Source organism: Sphaerulina musiva (genome assembly GCF_000320565.1).
Source record: "Sphaerulina musiva SO2202 unplaced genomic scaffold SEPMUscaffold_1, whole genome shotgun sequence".
NCBI lineage: Eukaryota > Fungi > Ascomycota > Dothideomycetes > Mycosphaerellales > Mycosphaerellaceae > Sphaerulina > Sphaerulina musiva.
In genome coordinates, this window is record NW_016017383.1 from 1770074 (window position 1) to 1787115 (window position 17042).

Below are 17042 nucleotides of genomic sequence, written 5' to 3' on the forward strand. Positions count from 1 at the left end.
GAGAGAGAGAGAGAGAGAGAGAGAGAGAGAGAGAAAGAGAGAAAGAGACTAACAGTATCAAACGGCGCTCCCAAAATCGCAATATCAAACTTTTCCACACCAACACTCTTTTTCTTCTTCTTCTTCTTCTTTTTATCCTCATCCTCCTCCTCCTCCTCATCATCATCAGCAGCCAAACAATGCACATAAGGTAAATTCGCAAAAGTCGTCAAACCCGCAAATTTCGTTTGAGAAATATCTTCGTCGTCTAATCCAGGCATCATGGCTGCACTCCCTAGAGGTTGTTGCCGTTGTTGCTGTTGTATAGGAGGAAAAGTGATTTCTCGAGCGAGGGAGAGGGTTGCAAAGGGACATGTCGTGGTGGTGACTATTATGGCGAGGAGGAGGGGGAGAGACATTTTTTTTAAGAATAACTACCTTAGGTATGATTTCTTTTTAGAGCCTGCTTTGGGGTTTCTTCTTCTTCTTCTTCTTCTTCTTCTTCTTCTTCGGGGTGGTCGTGGGTGGTGAGTGGTGACGAGGTTGAGTTTGGTACTGTCCCTCCCTACCTTATATATACAGCCTACAGGTACTTTATTGCCTGCATAGGCTTGCCTATCTCGTCGTATTACATAACGGTTCCTGTGCCGAAGCTCCGCACGCATCGTATCGCATTTCCAGTAGGGACAGAGGACTCCATCATATATGCATCGAAATGTCAATCCGAACCCTGAAATTCTGTCTCTTCCATCGCTTGACAGGAAGTGGTGATTGGAAACTATGGCTGTCACTACTACCTATGTGAATATCCTCAGCTCATGCTTTCTTCCCACCCAGTATTTCTTCAGCTTCTTTGTTCCTGATACCTCCTGCGGGTCCAGCCTCGCTCTCAGATGGTTTTTGATCAACCGCATCCCCTGTTCCCGTGCTAACGCTGCTTTGTGCCGCCTGCTTGAGTCGCTCCGTGTCTTCCTTTCGCACATCGTCGGCCTTGTCCTTGTCGTCATCGTCATCGCCGAGAGAGAATGGATCGTTGTCGTCCTCAGGATTTGGCGCCACACTGGTCAGGGGTTGCCATTTCTTATTCTTGTCGGCGCTTGATGCGTCCTTGGCCGATGATGCCCTGTCAGCGGCGTCCACCTCATCGACAGGCCCGCTCTGCGGCGGCTTGGGCTGTGGCTTGAAGAGGTCCGGATTGGCGGTCTTGCGACTACTGGTTCGCGGAGGCTGAGGCGGTGCTATGAAGTAATTAGCGCTTGTTCACGAGGAACTCCATTTTCTGATACATACGAGCCTCATCGTCGCGCATCTCCAGACGCTCAAACGCTCCCGCATCCAACTCATGCGGATCTGCATCGTATCGCTGTGCATCTGTACTTCTGCGTTGTTGCTCTGCAGACTTGCGGATCCCGTGCAGCTGTTCGCTCTGGCTAGAACCAAAGTTCTGCCTGCCAGTGTTCGGTCTGGATCCCGAGCCGTAGAGATCCTCCTCATCATCCTCCTCACCATCGATCTTCTTTTTGAACGTCGTTATCCAGCTATTCACCTTCTTCTGTGTCTCCAGAAAGCCCTGCTGGATGTTACGCCCAATCTCTGGTAGTTCATCGTCAAAGAAGCTACGCTCATGCTCCTCGTCGTCGTCATGGTAGGGGCGCTGTTGGTTCGGTCCACGACGACCTGGCTCACGCTGGTTGTAGCGAACTTGCGAGCGCTGCCCTCCGTTGTTGTATTGTTCCGCTAGCTGTCGTGCATAGAGCTCATCGGCCTCGAGTTGGCTCAATGGCTGCTGCTGCTGGCGCAGTGCTGGTCGTGGAGGTTGCGTCGGCGCTGCAGGAGCTGCGTCCTCGGGCTGGAAGTTTTCATCGGACATGCCCAGCAACGCATTGAAGGCGGGTTCAATCTTCCCGCCGCTCGCTGTGAGGACAGCCTTGACGACTTTGGCGTCGATGGTGGGAAAGGCCTCAATCAGCGTGTTCTCCGCTTGCTGGTTAGGGCTCAGAGGCCGCGGTGGCTTCGTGGGAGGGATCTCCTGGTGGCCGTCCTGGAATTGGACACGCGGGCGTGGAGAGGGTACTGGGGCAGGAGGCTTGGTCGGTGTCTCATGGCCCTGCGGCGACACGGTGCCCGTGTCCTGCTCGTCGTCGAAGCTCATCTCCTCCCGCGTTGTGGCAGACTCCTCTGGCCGGAGCGGCGATACAGGCGGACTGCTGCTGTCGCCGCCCTTGGTGGTGCTAGTCTTGCTGGCCATGGCTCGCAGGCGTAACGGGCGAGTCAGATATGCGCTGGCGCTGGCGTTGGCGGAACCGCTCTGTTCTCTACCGGCGTCGGTGTTGGTGTAAGTGGTGGCGGTGGAGCGAGAAAGAATGTGCGATGGCTCAGCAGGTCGTTCACATTCGCAAAACACTGCTTTGCATGTTGCCTGATCTCCAGCTCCGTGTTGGCGCCTTCGTCATTGCGCATCCGTGACCCCATGCATAACTCTAAATTTAGTTAGGACATGAACCGAAAAAAAGCCGCCTCCAGCTCTCAAACATCCAGTAGTGCTGTCACCTGATTACAAGGTCATCATCATCATGAAGTGAAGTGAAGTGAACCGAAGTGAAGTGAAGTGCACTCGCCGACCCAGAAAGAGGCACAGCATGGGCGACTCCGATGTCTTTATTCCGGGACTCCACAAGCCTTCCTCTCTGCTGCCCATCGCCCGCCATCGCGATGCCTTGCTCTACGCCGTCGAAGAGCACCAAGTCACCGTCCTGATCGGTCAGACGGGGAGCGGCAAAACCACCCAACTACCGCAATATCTCGATCAAGCCGGATGGTGTTCAGATGGCAAGCTCATCGCTGTCGCGCAAGCATGTATGGCCCCATCAACACTCGCTGCTTATGATTGTTGACGGCGTCTTACAGGTCTCTTGGTAGCCCCGTCGAGTGGCCGTGACCACTGTGGCACGGCGCGTTGCAGATGAGATGGGTTGTCCGCTCGGTCAGGCCGTTGGCTATAGCATTCGATTCGAAGATGTCACCTCGGAAACCACTCGTATCAAATTCCTCACGGATGGTCTCCTATTGAGAGAGGCCCTGGTCGATCCTCTACTGTCCCGCTACGCCGTCATCATGGTTGACGAAGCGCATGAGCGGAGTCTCAGTTCCGATGTGCTGCTGGGAGTGCTGAAAAAGGTCTTGAAAAGGAGATCTGACTTGAAAATCATCGTTAGCTCTGCCACGTTGCATGCCCAACGTTTTCTGGACTTCTTCGGTGGCGCTGCAATACTGGGAAATGAAGAGAACAAGTCTCCCAACACCTGCATTGTCAGCATTGAGGGCAGAGCTCATCCGGTGGATATCCATTATCTGGCTCAACCGTGCGAGCAGTATCTCGAGCGCGCTGCGAGTCTCGTCTTCGACATTCACTCGAGCGAGCCCGATGGAGATGTGTTGATCTTTCTCACGGGGCGAGATGAGATTGAAAAGGTCATCGAGATCATCGCTGATCGTTTGCCATCTTTACCCGCTGGCTCGCAAGGCATTCTCCCCCTGCCGCTGTACGCCGGGTTGAGCACAGAGCAACAGATGTATGTGTTCGAGCCCGCGCCAGAGAACACGCGCAAAGTCATTTGCGCAACAAACATTGCAGAGGCCAGCGTGACTATCGACGGCATCGTGTACGTGATTGATTGTGGATTTGTCAAATTACGAGCCTACAATCCCACCACTGGCATCGAGACTCTCGCCACCACACCAGTGTCCCGAGCTTCAGCTACACAGCGAGCAGGCCGCGCAGGGCGTACCAAACCCGGTAAATGCTACCGTTTGTACACGGAGAACGACTTCCATTCCCTCGAGGAAGCGACCATTCCCGAGATCCAGCGCTCCAATCTCGCTCCAATGATTCTCCAGCTCAAAGCTTTAGGAATCGACAACATTGCCCGCTTCGACTTCCTCACTCCACCTCCAGCAGAGCTAATCATCCGCGCCCTCGAACTCCTCTTCTCTCTCGGAGCACTAGACGACTACGCCAAACTCACCACCCCGTTAGGAACTCGCATGGCAGACCTCGCCCTCGAACCCATGCTCGCCAAATGTCTCCTGAGCGCACCCTCATTCGGCTGCTTATCCGAAATGCTCACCATCGCAGCCATGGTCAGTTTACAAGGCAAAATCTGGTTCAGCACGCACGAAAAAACCTCCTCCGAAAAGACGGCACGAAGGAAATTCGCCGTCGAAGAAGGCGATCATTTGACCCTCTTGAACGTCTATCACGCCTTCATCACCAAGGGGAAAAAAGAATCTCGTTGGTGTCAACAACATGCTTTGAATTTCCAATCCATGATTCGCGCCGTGAGCATTCGGAATCAATTGAGACGTTATCTCGAACGCTTGGGAATCGACGTCAGCGAATCCTTGAGCAGTAGCAACAACAACAACAGCGGCAGCGGTAATAATCATCATGATGGGTCATCATCCACCAACAAAGCGTCTTCCATCATGCGCTGTCTCACCAGTGGATATTTCGCACATGCAGCACGAATGGCGCCCGACGGCACATTCCGAACGATCAGTAGTGGAGGTGGACAAGGAGAAGGAGGAGGAGGAGTAATACTCCACGCCCATCCATCCAGTCTCATGTTCCATCGCAAAGCCGATTTTGTGATTTTTAGCGAAGTCATGGAGACGGGCGAGAAAATTTTCATTCGCGACGTGTCCAAGATTGAAAAGGGGTGGTTGTTGGAATATGCGCCCGAGTACTATCGAGTCAAAGAGGTGAAAAAGGGATGAATCAATCAATCATCAGAGGGAAATGGCTATATATGTAAAAAAAAAGTGCTGAAGGGTGATTAAAAAAAAAGGCAAAAGCCTTCGCTGCTGATTTGATTGGGGGGGTATCATATTACACAATCGACATGTCCAAAAATCGCGCCAACGCTCTTCTGCGCAGAGCGACATGGATGATCAAAGTCGTCCTTTATCGTGATGCTGCCATGCTAGTGCCATCTCCTCCAGCACATTCGCCATAATCAGAGGACTTGCCATGAGCCCATGGCCTTCTCCTTCCAATATGCGTACTTCACAGCCACCTTTTGCAGCAGAAGAAGCCCAGCTCTCTCGACTTCCTTCTCTGCCATTCCCGGACTCAAAACCAGGTCCCTGTGCTCTTCTATTCATCTGCTCTGCGAGCCACTTGACGTTTGCGACCGGCACTCGCTTGTCCTCGGAACCATGAGTGATGACCACTTCACGTCCTACGTCGGTGTAGCGGAATCCCACGTCACGGTTGCGCTCGAGACATACGAGGAGATCTGTCGCGGGGTTACTATCCCTCGTCGCCATGTCCCACGTTGCCTGTGTCAGTCGACTGGTATATTCGACTTGACGTTCCTTTTCTGCATGCTCCGCAGCATGCAGACCGATCGAAGCGTATGCAAAACTGGGGTCCATGGGTGTCGATGTTGCAGTCAGTGTTAACGAGCCTCGTCTACGTCGCTCTTCATCCTCCTCTTCCTCTTTGACCGGAATCGGGAAATTGTCCACGGGATTAGTAGACGGCATGAACTGGTCCATCAACATGAGAGATTCACGTCTATTGTACTCTGGCCGATCTCGCGACGGAGGTCTGTCTGCAACGGCATCATCGGGAAGGACTTGACGTCTCGGCGATGATCTGTTGGCATTGCTCTTCATGGTGCGCTTGTTGGCAGGTTTCAGCGACGCTGAAGTGGCCGTCATGAATGACGAGTTTGCTGCCTTCAAGAAAGGCGTTGGTAGCACTCGAAGAATGCGCTGACTTCGTGGTAGCGGGTTAGAGGGTGGCGCTGATGCAGTGGGGTGCGAAATAGCCTCCAATTGACTCGGAGGTACCCACGGCGCAAGCAGATGGACTTTTCCTCGTACCAGGTGCGGAAGAATCAGAGCTGTCGCGAGTGCATATATGGCTCCAGCAGAGTGGGCAAGGATGCTGAACTTCACGATCCCCAAATGCTGGCATATGGTAAGCACGTCTTCCGGCCAATTGAGCGGTCCACTTTTGTCAGAGGGCGGGTATGGCTCGCTGCCACCCACGCCAGGCCGATCAAGCGTGATCAGGCGCAGCCGCAGAGTCGTGGCCAGCTCATCATAAAACGCAGTGACATATCTAGTCAACCCCATGCCTACACACACGAAGACCGCAGCACCATTGGGATCGCCCACCTCGGAGTACGCAATGGTACGACCATTCAAGTGGTTCTTGACCTTCCTGTTGAGGCGTGGGGCCTGTAGATATTGCGAAACGGCCTCTTCGATGCTGTCGCGTCGCGCCAACGCCAGCTCCTTCTCCTCCGCATTGGTCAGACGAGCATCGCTCATCGACTTTCTTCGGTGTCTTCTCTTCTCGAAAGCCAGTGGAAGATCCGGATGATTGCCAGTCCACTTGTCTTCTGACTTACGTTTTGGTTTTTTCACCTTCTGCTTCCCTGAATGTAGCTCCATGGTCGGCGTTTGTGTCGTTGGACTATCAAATCCGACAGCTTTGACTGCCAGTGGTGTTTCCGACCAATCTTGCGTTTGTCGCTCGGCCTCTGGACTCTGATCCTGGTCGTGCTTCTGGAACAAGTTCATTGCTTTGACATAGGAGTAGTCCAAATTGAGCCGCTGCGATCGACGACTGTCCACAGACATAGCAGTAGTCGGTCTGTGATGTGCTGAGGAAGGTCGCTTGATGTCTAGGGAGAACTTTGGTCTGGGATTGACATCGATAGATCCCACAGCACTTCTGGTGCCATAATCAACGTCGCTCCGCCTCGATTTGTAGTGTTCACTGTCCAAGCCCAGAGTTTTATGTGCTTTAGCAGGTGTGTTCTGTCGATTGAGCGATGCCCGTGTCTGAGACGTTGCATCTTCGGCAAGGGGAATTGAGAGATCACTGGCATTGTCTCGCTGAGGCATAGGGTTGGTTTCCAGCCCTGTCATTACAGGATCCACAACCTTTTCCTGCAAACGAGATTTCCGCTGTTCTCTGAGTTCTCGGATCCGTTTCACCGTATCATCATCGTCCCCCAAATCTGCCCAGCTCGACTCTGGTATCGGCGAGGATGGCCGGTAAGCCGTCGCCTCAGTTTTGCCAGAAGATTTGGCGAAAGGGTTGTGTTTTTTGGATTTCTTCTGCTTCTTCTTTCGTGCCGGGGTGCCAGTATGCAGAGAAGAAGTTCGGGTTGGAATTGAGTCAGAAATGGGACTCGGTGTTTTGCGGGGGATTTCAGACACGGATAGTCGCTGATCTGATGCCTTGCTCTCGCTTTTGGCGCTGCGCCCGTCAAAGGAATTAGACGTCGTGAGCTGCGGAGATGCGATCGCCGACTGGTTCTCAGGCGTCGTGGTGGTGGTGGCATCTGACAAGTAGAGCCTGCCCTTGACAGGAGACACCTGCGACGGCGCTTGGGGAATGATATGCTCTGCCAACGACGCGGGATCGCCTTCCTCGCTGATCACCTCAGACGACGGCCGACTCTCCTCTAGCCGCAGCATACCCTGAGAACTCACTCGTCTCAACCGACTCTTGTGCGCCGTCCTGCCTCGTGCCTCTCTCGGCTCGTCCTCGCCTTTGGACAGGCTCCTCCGCACCCAGCTTTCTGAGCTCAGTTTATTGCGCGCACTTCCCGCACTTGTCGTCGACCCCAGGGAACTTTTGCGGGAGTTCGGGCTCGGTCGTAAGGTTGTGGGCCCCATGGAGTGCTTGCCGTCGGGTTTCAGGGTCATTTGTTGCTGATGGGTCAGCCCCGAGGGGCCCCGCGAGGTGGGGATAGTAGGCGGCAGCGCAGCATCGGTGACGCCGTCGACGTCGTCCAGCTCCAGGCCGGCGCCATACGTGACACCAAAGCCGGGCGATGTGACGAGGGGCTTGTGGATGGAGGCAAAGCTGGCGACGGAGCGGGTGGATGAATGTTTGCTTGCCGTCTCGGAGAAGTGATCGTTGGGCGGAAGATCGGGCAGAGGGGTGAGGGTGTCGAGCGAGTCGATGATGGAGGACAGGACGTTCAAGTTGGCGGGTTTGGACTTAACGCGATTGGGAGCGCGAGTAGAGCGTGGCGAAGCCGTTCGTACCGTGCTCCAGTGTGCCGGCGGTTGACCACTACTGGCATTAGTATTCACGGCGACGTCCATGGCTCCAGGCACAAGGGTGTGGTTGGGTTGAAATATTGGCAGATCAACGTTGTTGTCGCAGTACAACCAAGGACAAGGTATACGGGATGCCCAATGGCACTGTTCCCGTGGGCAGCAACAGTGGTAGCACCTGTGGCACCGTAGGCGCGCGCGCGGTGGAGGTAGTACGGACGGGAGGGCAGATGCTGCTGGAAATTATTGCTCCGTGAGTGTGTTTGGGACATGCAGCGACGCCATATCCCAGACAACGTCCAAACACTTCCAATTGTACCTTACTAGTGGTGGTGGTGAAGAAGATGATGATGATGGTGGTGGTGGTGATGATGCTGCTGCCTCCTCTGTGCTCCCGCGCACACAGACCGGATCCAGGAGCCTGCCGAGGGCATATAATAAGAATAGGTAATAAAGGTGTAAACACGCTGTCGAAGAATGGGGAAGCAGGTGGGCCAGGCCAGAGGTGTATCCAATGCCCACGCGATCGAGCGAGCGAGTCACACGTGCAAGCAAGGAGGGGTGGTGATATTTTTTTTTTCTCTTTTTTACTCTTTCAATATAATTTTACAGTACATGTACGACTACGGAGGCAGCACTAGTGTGGTGGAAAGAGTGAGATAGCTCCCTCCCCGTCCTAGCGCGTTCAAACTTCATGGAGCTGGAGGTTAGTTTAGGTGGCTAGGTAGTTAGTGGCAGGGAGGCAGCGGAAGATGCCAAAACGACGCGAACTCTGACAGAGAAGCGTGCCCATTCGACGCCTCAAGCCTCAAGGACGCCGGGAAGGCCGCCATGGTGTTGGGGTGTTTTTAATCGACGCAGGCATTGTGCATATCATGGCATGTGGGTAACTGGGTACCTTACATGTAGCCTGTAGGTCAGGTAGGTAATGTAAGGTACATGTAAGGTATACATTATACAAACGACCGGAACCTCCTACACCACTATACTAGGATTAGGAACGTTCTTGGCAGGATATTGCAACTTTTCATGTTCCCTTGCATGTCAATTGTCAAGTGAAGCATTTCATCATGTGCACGTGACAGGAAGATCAAATGGAGCGATCAGAATGTCCAAATGTCCATTATTCGTGTTCGTGCTCCAGTTGACCAGTTCGCGCCGCTTGTAGATAAAATTAATGCCGAAATTATAAAAAGACTAGAACTACCTGTACTAGTACCGGTCTGTACCTGCAATCTGGCACGAGCGCATATACAGTAGGTAATCAATATGCAACCGAGGTGTTACAGTGGTACCTACTGCAACAGTGCAAATGCATCATCATCATCATCATCATCATCATCATCATCATCATTGTTATTATTATGTATATTCCATTCGCCCATTGATCATCTGATTCATCTCATGATTCTCATATATACTGCATTATTCTGGTTTACTGCTTTTCGATGCTGCCTCACGTCTTTCGCCACCGCATGCGTTTCGAAGCCCGGGCCCGGGCCGGTCGGTTTGCCGACTTGGAAAGGTACCTACTACCGACAGCTGAGGTATTATTACTGATAGTCTCAAGACAATGTCGTACTGGTTGACTGGTAGCCCAGTACGAACGGCGCCTTCTGTACATGCTAGAACATGTCATGCGTCACCCTTCGCCTCGTCTTCAATGTCGAGCCCGCCTCTATCCAACTCCTTATGTACCTCTGACCTACGAAGCGCAACCTGAAACCAAAGGGTCGTTTCAGAACAACGCTGGCCAGTTCCAAATACTTGACTTTCGTTGTGACGAGTAATTGACTAGTTCCGGATAGCAATCATGGACCTAAACAGCATGCTTTCTCCTCTCTGCGCTCGCCAGACGTTTGTAGATGTTAGCAGATCCTCGCAGCCTTGCAGCAGGAAGCCCCATCGGCGCATGAAGCCAACCGATACCTCCCAGCTCTGCACCTCATGTGGGGAGCTCCAGGAGACCACTAGTCCACACCTTTGCCATATGCCGTCCGGATTATGTATTAGAGCTCCAGATCCGCGTAGTTCAGCGCTGAGCGCCTTCGCATCAATCTGCGTACTTGCAATCGCGCTGATCATGTTATGCCTCAGACGTGGATGAGGTATAATATCAATGATGGGGTCGTGCAGTATGCGATATTGTAGGGCTACAGGTATCAAGTCAGGCGCAGCTACAGACTCCTCACGCCGGGGAGTCAAGATCGGGTTCAATTGTTGTAGAGCCAGCTGATCGATCCCCAGCTCTCGAGCATTGGCCAAAGCGGCAGCATGAAAATTGCGGTTAATCAGGTGAGCGAGCACATCAAAATGCCGGGCCGCGTGGGAGTCTGTTCGCTGCTGTACTATAGCCAGATCAGCTTGGAACTGGTCTCGCAACTGTCGTCCGAGCACCGAGACGACACCCTGACCTTCTTTGCGAGTCTGCTCATCAGCCATTCCCATTCGTGGTGGAGGAGAATCGCTTGATATGGCCCGGAACTGGTGATTCCGTGCTGATTCGCCTTCACGTTGACGTTGACGGTGACGGTGACGAAATGCTCTCTGGTTGATACGATTCTGGATCCGTCTCCTCTCGACGGGGTCGTTCTTGCCTTTCCAATTCTCATTCGTAACTGTCAATGAGCATTTCTGGTACATCTCCATGGCATGTCACCTTGACGAGAAGGCTTACTTGCGTTACGGATCGCTCACGTAGGGCCAAAACGTTGTAAGTACGATGTATATATGATGCGGCGATTGTGCGAAGCCTGGATGACTTGTTGCATGCTTCATGCTTCATGCTTCATGCTTGTCAGATCAGTCTTGTCATCTTTGGGGCAAGACGCAACACCTACATTAGGTAGCCTGAGCTGTCTGAGTCATCTGCATGAGAGCTGTCCGTCACCCAAGTGATTTGCACGTACCTATTGCTCGGTATAGCCTGACGTGCGTGTGTGTGTGTGTGCTGAGAACACCCCAACAATGAGAACCTAGCAGGCTGGCTCAGGCTGGATTGTGTGCTGGTATTCGGCCTACAGCATTGAGCAGCTCTCTGCAATGCAAGCCCATGCACAAGCAGCGAATGCGACCGACTGACAGTGATGTGGTACAGAGGTAAGCTGCATTGTCCAAATGCAAGCAATGACGATGTATAGCTGGGCTGGAAGGACGCTTTCAGCTGATAGATATTGCGACAGAATTCAAGGCCTTTCCAGTCTCACTCTCGGGCGAGCTCCGGATAGCCAGTATATGTTGTGTACGAGAACGTTCACTCGTTCTGCCCAGATGAGCTGCAATCCAGCACCGGCTATAGCTAGTATAGTGAGGTGTTCTTCCACGTCTACAGTGATTCTGATGCTGTGATTCTGCTCGAGGCATCGTTGATCAGCAACAGAGAGGAGCACTATATGGCGGGCGCGAGGTAGTACTTTCCATTTTGAGACTCTCCTCGACTTCTGGTTGACGCCCCATGGCCTTCTTCGACGCTTTCGCTTATTTGGTAGCACACAGCTTGGCATTGGCATGCAGTGTGAGACCATCGGGATGACTGACAGTCAGAAGAACCCGAGCAGGTACAGGGCCGCGATAATTCATGTTCCAACATCGTTATGTCAACCAAGGCATCAGACAGAGCTGGTCTACTTGAACCACATCCATAGGTACTCAAGGATGCACCCTGAGTGCAGACAAAACTTCCCACCAAGAAGATCCGGGCATATGTAGTATCGAGCGGCATATCGACCTCTTCATTGAACGCAGCCAAATACCTAGCTCCAAGGAATGGTGAACCCACTTGGGCCAACATGTGGATTGAATGAGATGGCCAGGGTGGCTCAAATGGCGACAAGAAGGCGCTCTTGTTCGTAAACGGTCATTGCGCAGTTGCGCAACAATTGTGCCTGCTACGGTCTTGTCTCCGAAAGAAACGAAGAAGGATGATCAAGGATCAACGAGTGGTCACACGCGAAAGTGACACGGCAGGATTGAAGCTTTCTTGGATGCATCCTCCCTGCAGGGCAAGTATGCCAGCATTGACAACAACCTCTGGATGCTATATCCGATCGATATATGAGATTCAACGAGGCAGCACGACGAGGGATGGTCACGGTGGTGCTCGACGACCAGCCAAGCGCAATTTATAGCATATAAATGCGAGGGACAGACACCGTGCACCAGACCATGGCCATTGGGTACCGACGCAATTTTAGACCGTTGACAGCACTGGCAGCAGGCGAATAGGAGGGACTCGCTCGTAGTGGAAAGGGTGTGCTGTCACGAGGAGGGAAGGCATGGGAAGGGATGGGAAGGGAATCTGATGGCTGGGAAGGATACATGTAGTCATGTACTATACCAGCCCGTATACCTTACTGTAGGTACAGTAGGTAGAGGCTAGAGGGATGGGAAGGGGAAGGGGAAGGGGAAAGGAAGGGAAAGGAAGGGATGGGGATGACGGGAAGGGAGATCATCACTGTTGCCGTCGGCTCTCCTTTTTCCCTCCATCATCTCCTCTCTCACGGGCAGACGAGAACTGCCTAGAACCTTGAACTACCTCCAGGCTCCATCTGTAATAATAACGTAGGCCTTCCCTGATGCGACTCCACCACTCACTCGTGCTTCCGCCGTCCACTTCACCCTTGCAGCCCAACGACACGCCGTGCTGTCTACAGAGACTACCTCCCTCCTAGCCTCCTACACTGTCCAGTAGTCGTTGTCGCCCGCCAGACAGACTTGTTATTATCCCCGACTCCCCCGACTCCCCCGAACCACCGACCATGTGTGGATGAGCAGAAGCGTGTTTGATCAATGTGAGTAAGGCACCTACCTACGCGCCCACCCCCTCTCATTTGCGACGAAGCAGTGTGTGGTGTTTGCATAAGGTGCCTACTGCATTATACGGTACTGTGTGCTGTATGACAGTAGGAGTCGAACGGCGCCCCCGGTCCCTGGCGGCGTAAGAGGTAGCTGCTGCTGGCGCCGTTTCACCCTTTGCTATACGGTACCGTCAGGTCCGTCACCACCACCATAACCACCACCACCACATCCTGGTGTCTGATCACTCACTCCCGTCGTGGAATGACCAGGCTGTGTCGCGCTCCTGCCACCATTCACCTGCATCATGCCACAGCTATGATGATGATGACTACTGTGCCTTCTTCCCATGGGACTACACGCTGACTGGTGGCTGCAAGAAATGTCCTCAGAACGATCGTCGTCCGCCGTCAGGAATCTCCGCTCCCTTTTTGAGAACAAGACCACCGCCTCAGATACCTCCACGACCGCCGGCAGAGGCAGATCTCCTGGAGGACTCGCTGCCGACGATCAGCAGCGACCACGCTCCAAGATTCGAGCCTCGTTCATTGCCGTCGAATCGCCCAACAGCAAACCCGCAATGAACATGGCCTCCGCACCGGACTTTAGCAAGATCCCCAACAGTGACGCCAAGGAGACTGTCGACGCAAACACCGCCTTGAATAGGCAGCCGAGCACGGGCAGGCGGACGAGCTTCAGCGAGGACAAGAATAGTGATACTGTGCAGGCGCTCAAGGCCACCATGGCAGAGGAGGGCGAGCGTCGGAAGTCGCATGCGGTCGCGGAAATGATACCGGAAAATGCGCTGGAGACGCCGCTGGTGGAGGCTGACAAGCAGCTAGGCGCACCAAAGGTGACAAAGGGCTCACCGCTGAAGAAAGAGACGAGCATTTCGTCTGCGAATCAAATGGAAAAGGGGAAAAAGGAGGACAAGAAGGAGGATAAGAAGCAGGATAAGGAAGCAGCCAACCCGGATAAGTCTGTGACTGGCGTGGAGGAGGAGCCTGCAGTGATGAAGCCTGCAGAGCCGACCAGTACAGAGGCTATCAGTGGTGAGAAGAAGACTGCCAGCAAGGCAGCCTCTGCGAAGCCTGCGACGCTCTCGACCGCAAGCAAGCCCTCGAGACCGTCTGCTGCGAGCTCGAAATCACCGCAGTCAACGACGTCTTCAGCAAGACTTGCTGCTTCGCCCCATCAGATCAGCAAGAAGCCTAGCCGTGCATCGCTGAGTGCACCGACTGCTGCGTCGGTAGCGAAAGCCGCTGCTGCTGCTGACAAGGTGGCCTCCTCGAAGCCAGCAGCACCGAAACCGAAGCCGCGCGAGCCAACCAAGCCTGTAGAAATCTCCTCTCGCCTCACTGCTCCCACTGCGGCCTCCCGTGCCAGGGTCGAAGGCCCGTCTGCATCTGCGGCCAAGGCAGCGCCAACATCGACTCGAACAAAGCCCACCACCTCAGGCCGCCCGTCACTAGGTCGACCTGATTCCCGAAGCTCACAGACGACCACCACGAAAGTAAGCGCCCCTGTTGACGGTAGCTTTCTGGAGCGGATGACGAGACCCACAGCCGCCTTTGCGAACAGGACAGCGAAAGAGGCGGAGTCCAAAGCGGCTGCACCCAAGCAGAAGCTGCCTTCGCGACCGAAGACCAATGGACAGCCCAAGAAGACGCGGCCTTCGGCGGTGGACTCTGCAGATCCCAGCGACGTGAGCATCATTGACCAGCCATCTGTCGTCCTCGAGGGTGAGCATGTGGGAGAGCCGATCGAGCAAGCACAAGCTACCGCTGCTGCCAACCGGCCAGAATCACCTGCAAACGATTCCGTTCCACATGCTACCACCAGCAACGGTCACCACGAAGAAGCGTTGGAGGGTACGCCTGCAGGTCTAGGAACGGGAGACTCGATCCGTTAGTCGCGCGAGTCCACCACGTCCAAGGTCAGAGGTATACGTGATTCAATCTCATCGCTGGATCCGGGTCGGTCGCGCATGATGGACATGTCGCCCAACATTGTCAGATGACCCCCCCAACACAGACAACAAGTGCACACCACGAACGCGAGGGGTGGCTGGAGGAAGAAGGAGGGTTCTGCCGGAAAGCCTCCCACTGAGCCAGCCATCGAGCAAAGCAGCAAGCATTGGTATGGTAGCGAGCGTGTTCTATGTTGATGTTGCGAGATGTTTTTGATTTCACAGCTTAGATACCACATCATTGATTCTGACCGATTATGTATATTCATGGATGATCATGTCTGTGCTCAAAAGCAAAAGCAAAGTCTTGCAAAATTCGATAGTAGTTGAGCTGCCTGCCCTTTCGGGTTACTGACTCTTTGAGCAGTGCTAGCAAAGAAAGCACGGCCAAGGTAATGCTGTAATAACATCTGTAGCACGCCAACCTATTGCTTCTCACTTTTGTCACTTTTTCTTCAGTGTTGGTGTGTCATTTATCATCATGATCATGATCTTCATTTTCCCGTCGTTAATGCAAACTCCACCTTCCACCCTCCTCCACAATCTCCACCGGCCTCTTCTCATCAATACTCCTCCTTCCGGCCTCGAGAATCGCGCCCGTGGCAATGGTATTTTTCAACGTCGGTAACCCTCTCCGGTCCAAATCTGCAAGTGTCGCACGTCCTTCTTTCAATGCATTGATGCCGTGAATGAATTTTTCAAACGAAATGTATCCGTATCCTGATTGTCCTGCGAAATTTCCTTCTTCTGTTTTTTGTTTTGTTGCATGCGGTTAGTTTCTTTGCTTCTGGAAAAGAACAGAAGAAAAATAAGGCGAAAAGAAAAGAGAAGAACTTGAAACGTACCATCAGGAGCATATTTCATATAAAATGGATTGAACCACATTAACCCTTCGTCCTGGGTCACTTCATATCCTCTCTTGGCCTGATCCACTCGGATTTCTCCCTTGGATGCCATGTAGTGAAAATACTGATTGGAATGTACACCAGCCTTTTGCGGAGCAGTCCAGCTCGCAGTATACACTCCTGTCGCGCGTCTCTTGCTGCTGCTGCTGCTGCCTCCATCTTGCTTCTGCTCCTTCTTCTCCCAATCGACCAATAGCGTAATCGTATCTTCCGTCTCCGGCACACAGCCCAAGTCGGTCGCAATCCCCGTCGAAGCGCTGCCCGTCACGCGGATAGGTTTCCAGTCAGGGACCATGGATTCACAGACATCGATGTGGTGAGAATTGAGATAGTAGCTGATATCCGAGTCCTTGCCTGCCCAAGCCTTGAACGTCTCGAGTTGGGATTTGGGTTGGGACATGTAACTGTAGAAGTAGTTGAACTCGCCCAGACTCCCGTTGGTGGCGCGATGGCGGGCATCAGCGTAGGCGGGATCAAAGCGTTTGTGATGTTCCACGTAGACGAAGACGTTGTGCTTGACGCTCTCTTCCAGCAGATGTTGATGTTCTGCGAGCAGTTTGACGGCGGGCTTGGTGATCATAACGTGGATGCCTTTGCGGATGGCGTAGAGGGCGATGGGGTAGTGGGTTGGGTCGGGAGTGAAGATGGTAATGGCATCGCCGGGGGAGAGGGCATCGATGGCGCGTTGGTAGGCTTCGGGGTCGCGCTGGTCGTTTTCGGGGAAGCTGTCGAAGGAAGTGTCGAGACCATTGTAGACGTGGGTGATATTCTTGGTCAGATGCTCGCGAATGGCAGGGAATTTGTGTCCAGAGGTGCCCACCATCGACAGTCTGCCTACGAGACCTCGTCGACGGAGGTCGAACAGCGTCAAGCCGACGACGCCGACCTTCTTGTCACTGCCCGACTGTCCGCCGCCGACGAAGCCCGTGGTGTACTCGCCGGTGCCGACCATGCAGACATTCAGCGGGGCCATCTTGACCGACCGGACGTGGACGAGCTGGTGGTGGATGAAGGAGGTAACGTGTAGAAAACGAGCATCTCCAGTGATATGTTAGCTTGATCTCGTGGTAATATACATGTACATAATCAGTAAAGCTTGAGAGCTGAGAGCTGAGAGCTGTCAAATGCCGAGCATGCGGGCCGGCCGGCAGCTTCGGCCTGGGACAATATTCTCCGACGCAGCGGGGGCGTCGCATCGTGAGTGGTCGAGAGCAAAGACCGACTGCCGACAATGCGGAGGAGGCTGCTATACACTATATACATGTACCTTTTCAACTCAAGAGACTACTTACTCTACTCAGGACTAG

The 17042-nt window shown here is 53.5% G+C and overlaps 7 protein-coding genes across 7 annotated transcripts in view; 2 read left to right on the forward strand and 5 right to left on the reverse strand.

Annotated features, from left to right (window-relative positions):
- Positions 1-275, reverse strand: part of SEPMUDRAFT_145939 (Arginase/deacetylase) — a 1809-nt gene extending 1534 nt beyond the window's left edge. The window contains exon 1 of the mRNA XM_016903354.1: positions 54-275. Within this exon, the coding sequence (XP_016764899.1) occupies positions 54-263 (210 nt within the window). The 5' untranslated portion in view covers positions 264-275. The remainder of the gene's footprint in view (positions 1-53) is intronic.
- A 637-nt stretch (positions 276-912) lies between these two features.
- On the reverse strand, positions 913-2179 carry SEPMUDRAFT_18279 (uncharacterized protein; the record flags this gene model as incomplete). Its single annotated transcript, XM_016908305.1, has 2 exons — positions 913-1217; positions 1270-2179. Coding segments are annotated over 2 exons (1215 nt in total), but the record flags the coding sequence as incomplete, so codon positions are not given.
- Positions 2180-2618: 439 nt separating this feature from the next.
- On the forward strand, positions 2619-7796 carry SEPMUDRAFT_152910 (P-loop containing nucleoside triphosphate hydrolase protein; the record flags this gene model as incomplete). Its single annotated transcript, XM_016907492.1, has 2 exons — positions 2619-2835; positions 2942-7796. 2 exons carry the CDS (start codon positions 2619-2621, stop codon positions 4753-4755), a joined length of 2031 nt encoding a protein of 676 aa, XP_016764901.1. The 3' UTR covers positions 4756-7796.
- On the reverse strand, positions 3049-7310 carry SEPMUDRAFT_145940 (alpha/beta-hydrolase). Its single transcript, XM_016903355.1, has 2 exons — positions 7191-7310; positions 3049-7116 (listed from the first exon to the last, which is right to left on the reverse strand). The coding sequence occupies exon 2, from the start codon at positions 6922-6924 to the stop codon at positions 4930-4932; it is 1995 nt and encodes a 664-aa protein (XP_016764902.1). The 5' UTR covers positions 6925-7116; positions 7191-7310; the 3' UTR covers positions 3049-4929.
- Positions 7797-9861: 2065 nt separating the features above from the next.
- SEPMUDRAFT_104117 (uncharacterized protein) lies at positions 9862-10716 on the reverse strand (the record flags this gene model as incomplete). Its single annotated transcript, XM_016900528.1, has 1 exon — positions 9862-10716. One exon carries the CDS (start codon positions 10714-10716, stop codon positions 9862-9864), a length of 855 nt encoding a protein of 284 aa, XP_016764903.1.
- Positions 10717-12747: 2031 nt separating this feature from the next.
- SEPMUDRAFT_145941 (uncharacterized protein) lies at positions 12748-16713 on the forward strand. Its single transcript, XM_016903356.1, has 3 exons — positions 12748-12857; positions 13242-15577; positions 15676-16713. Exon 2 carries the CDS (start codon positions 13244-13246, stop codon positions 14771-14773), a length of 1530 nt encoding a protein of 509 aa, XP_016764904.1. The 5' UTR covers positions 12748-12857; positions 13242-13243; the 3' UTR covers positions 14774-15577; positions 15676-16713.
- On the reverse strand, positions 13058-16713 carry SEPMUDRAFT_152912 (NAD(P)-binding protein). The gene is made up of 2 exons (XM_016907493.1): positions 15676-16713; positions 13058-15577 (listed from the first exon to the last, which is right to left on the reverse strand). The coding sequence occupies exons 1-2, from the start codon at positions 16706-16708 to the stop codon at positions 15339-15341; spliced, it is 1272 nt and encodes a 423-aa protein (XP_016764905.1). The 5' UTR covers positions 16709-16713; the 3' UTR covers positions 13058-15338.
- Positions 16714-17042: the final 329 nt, after the last annotated feature.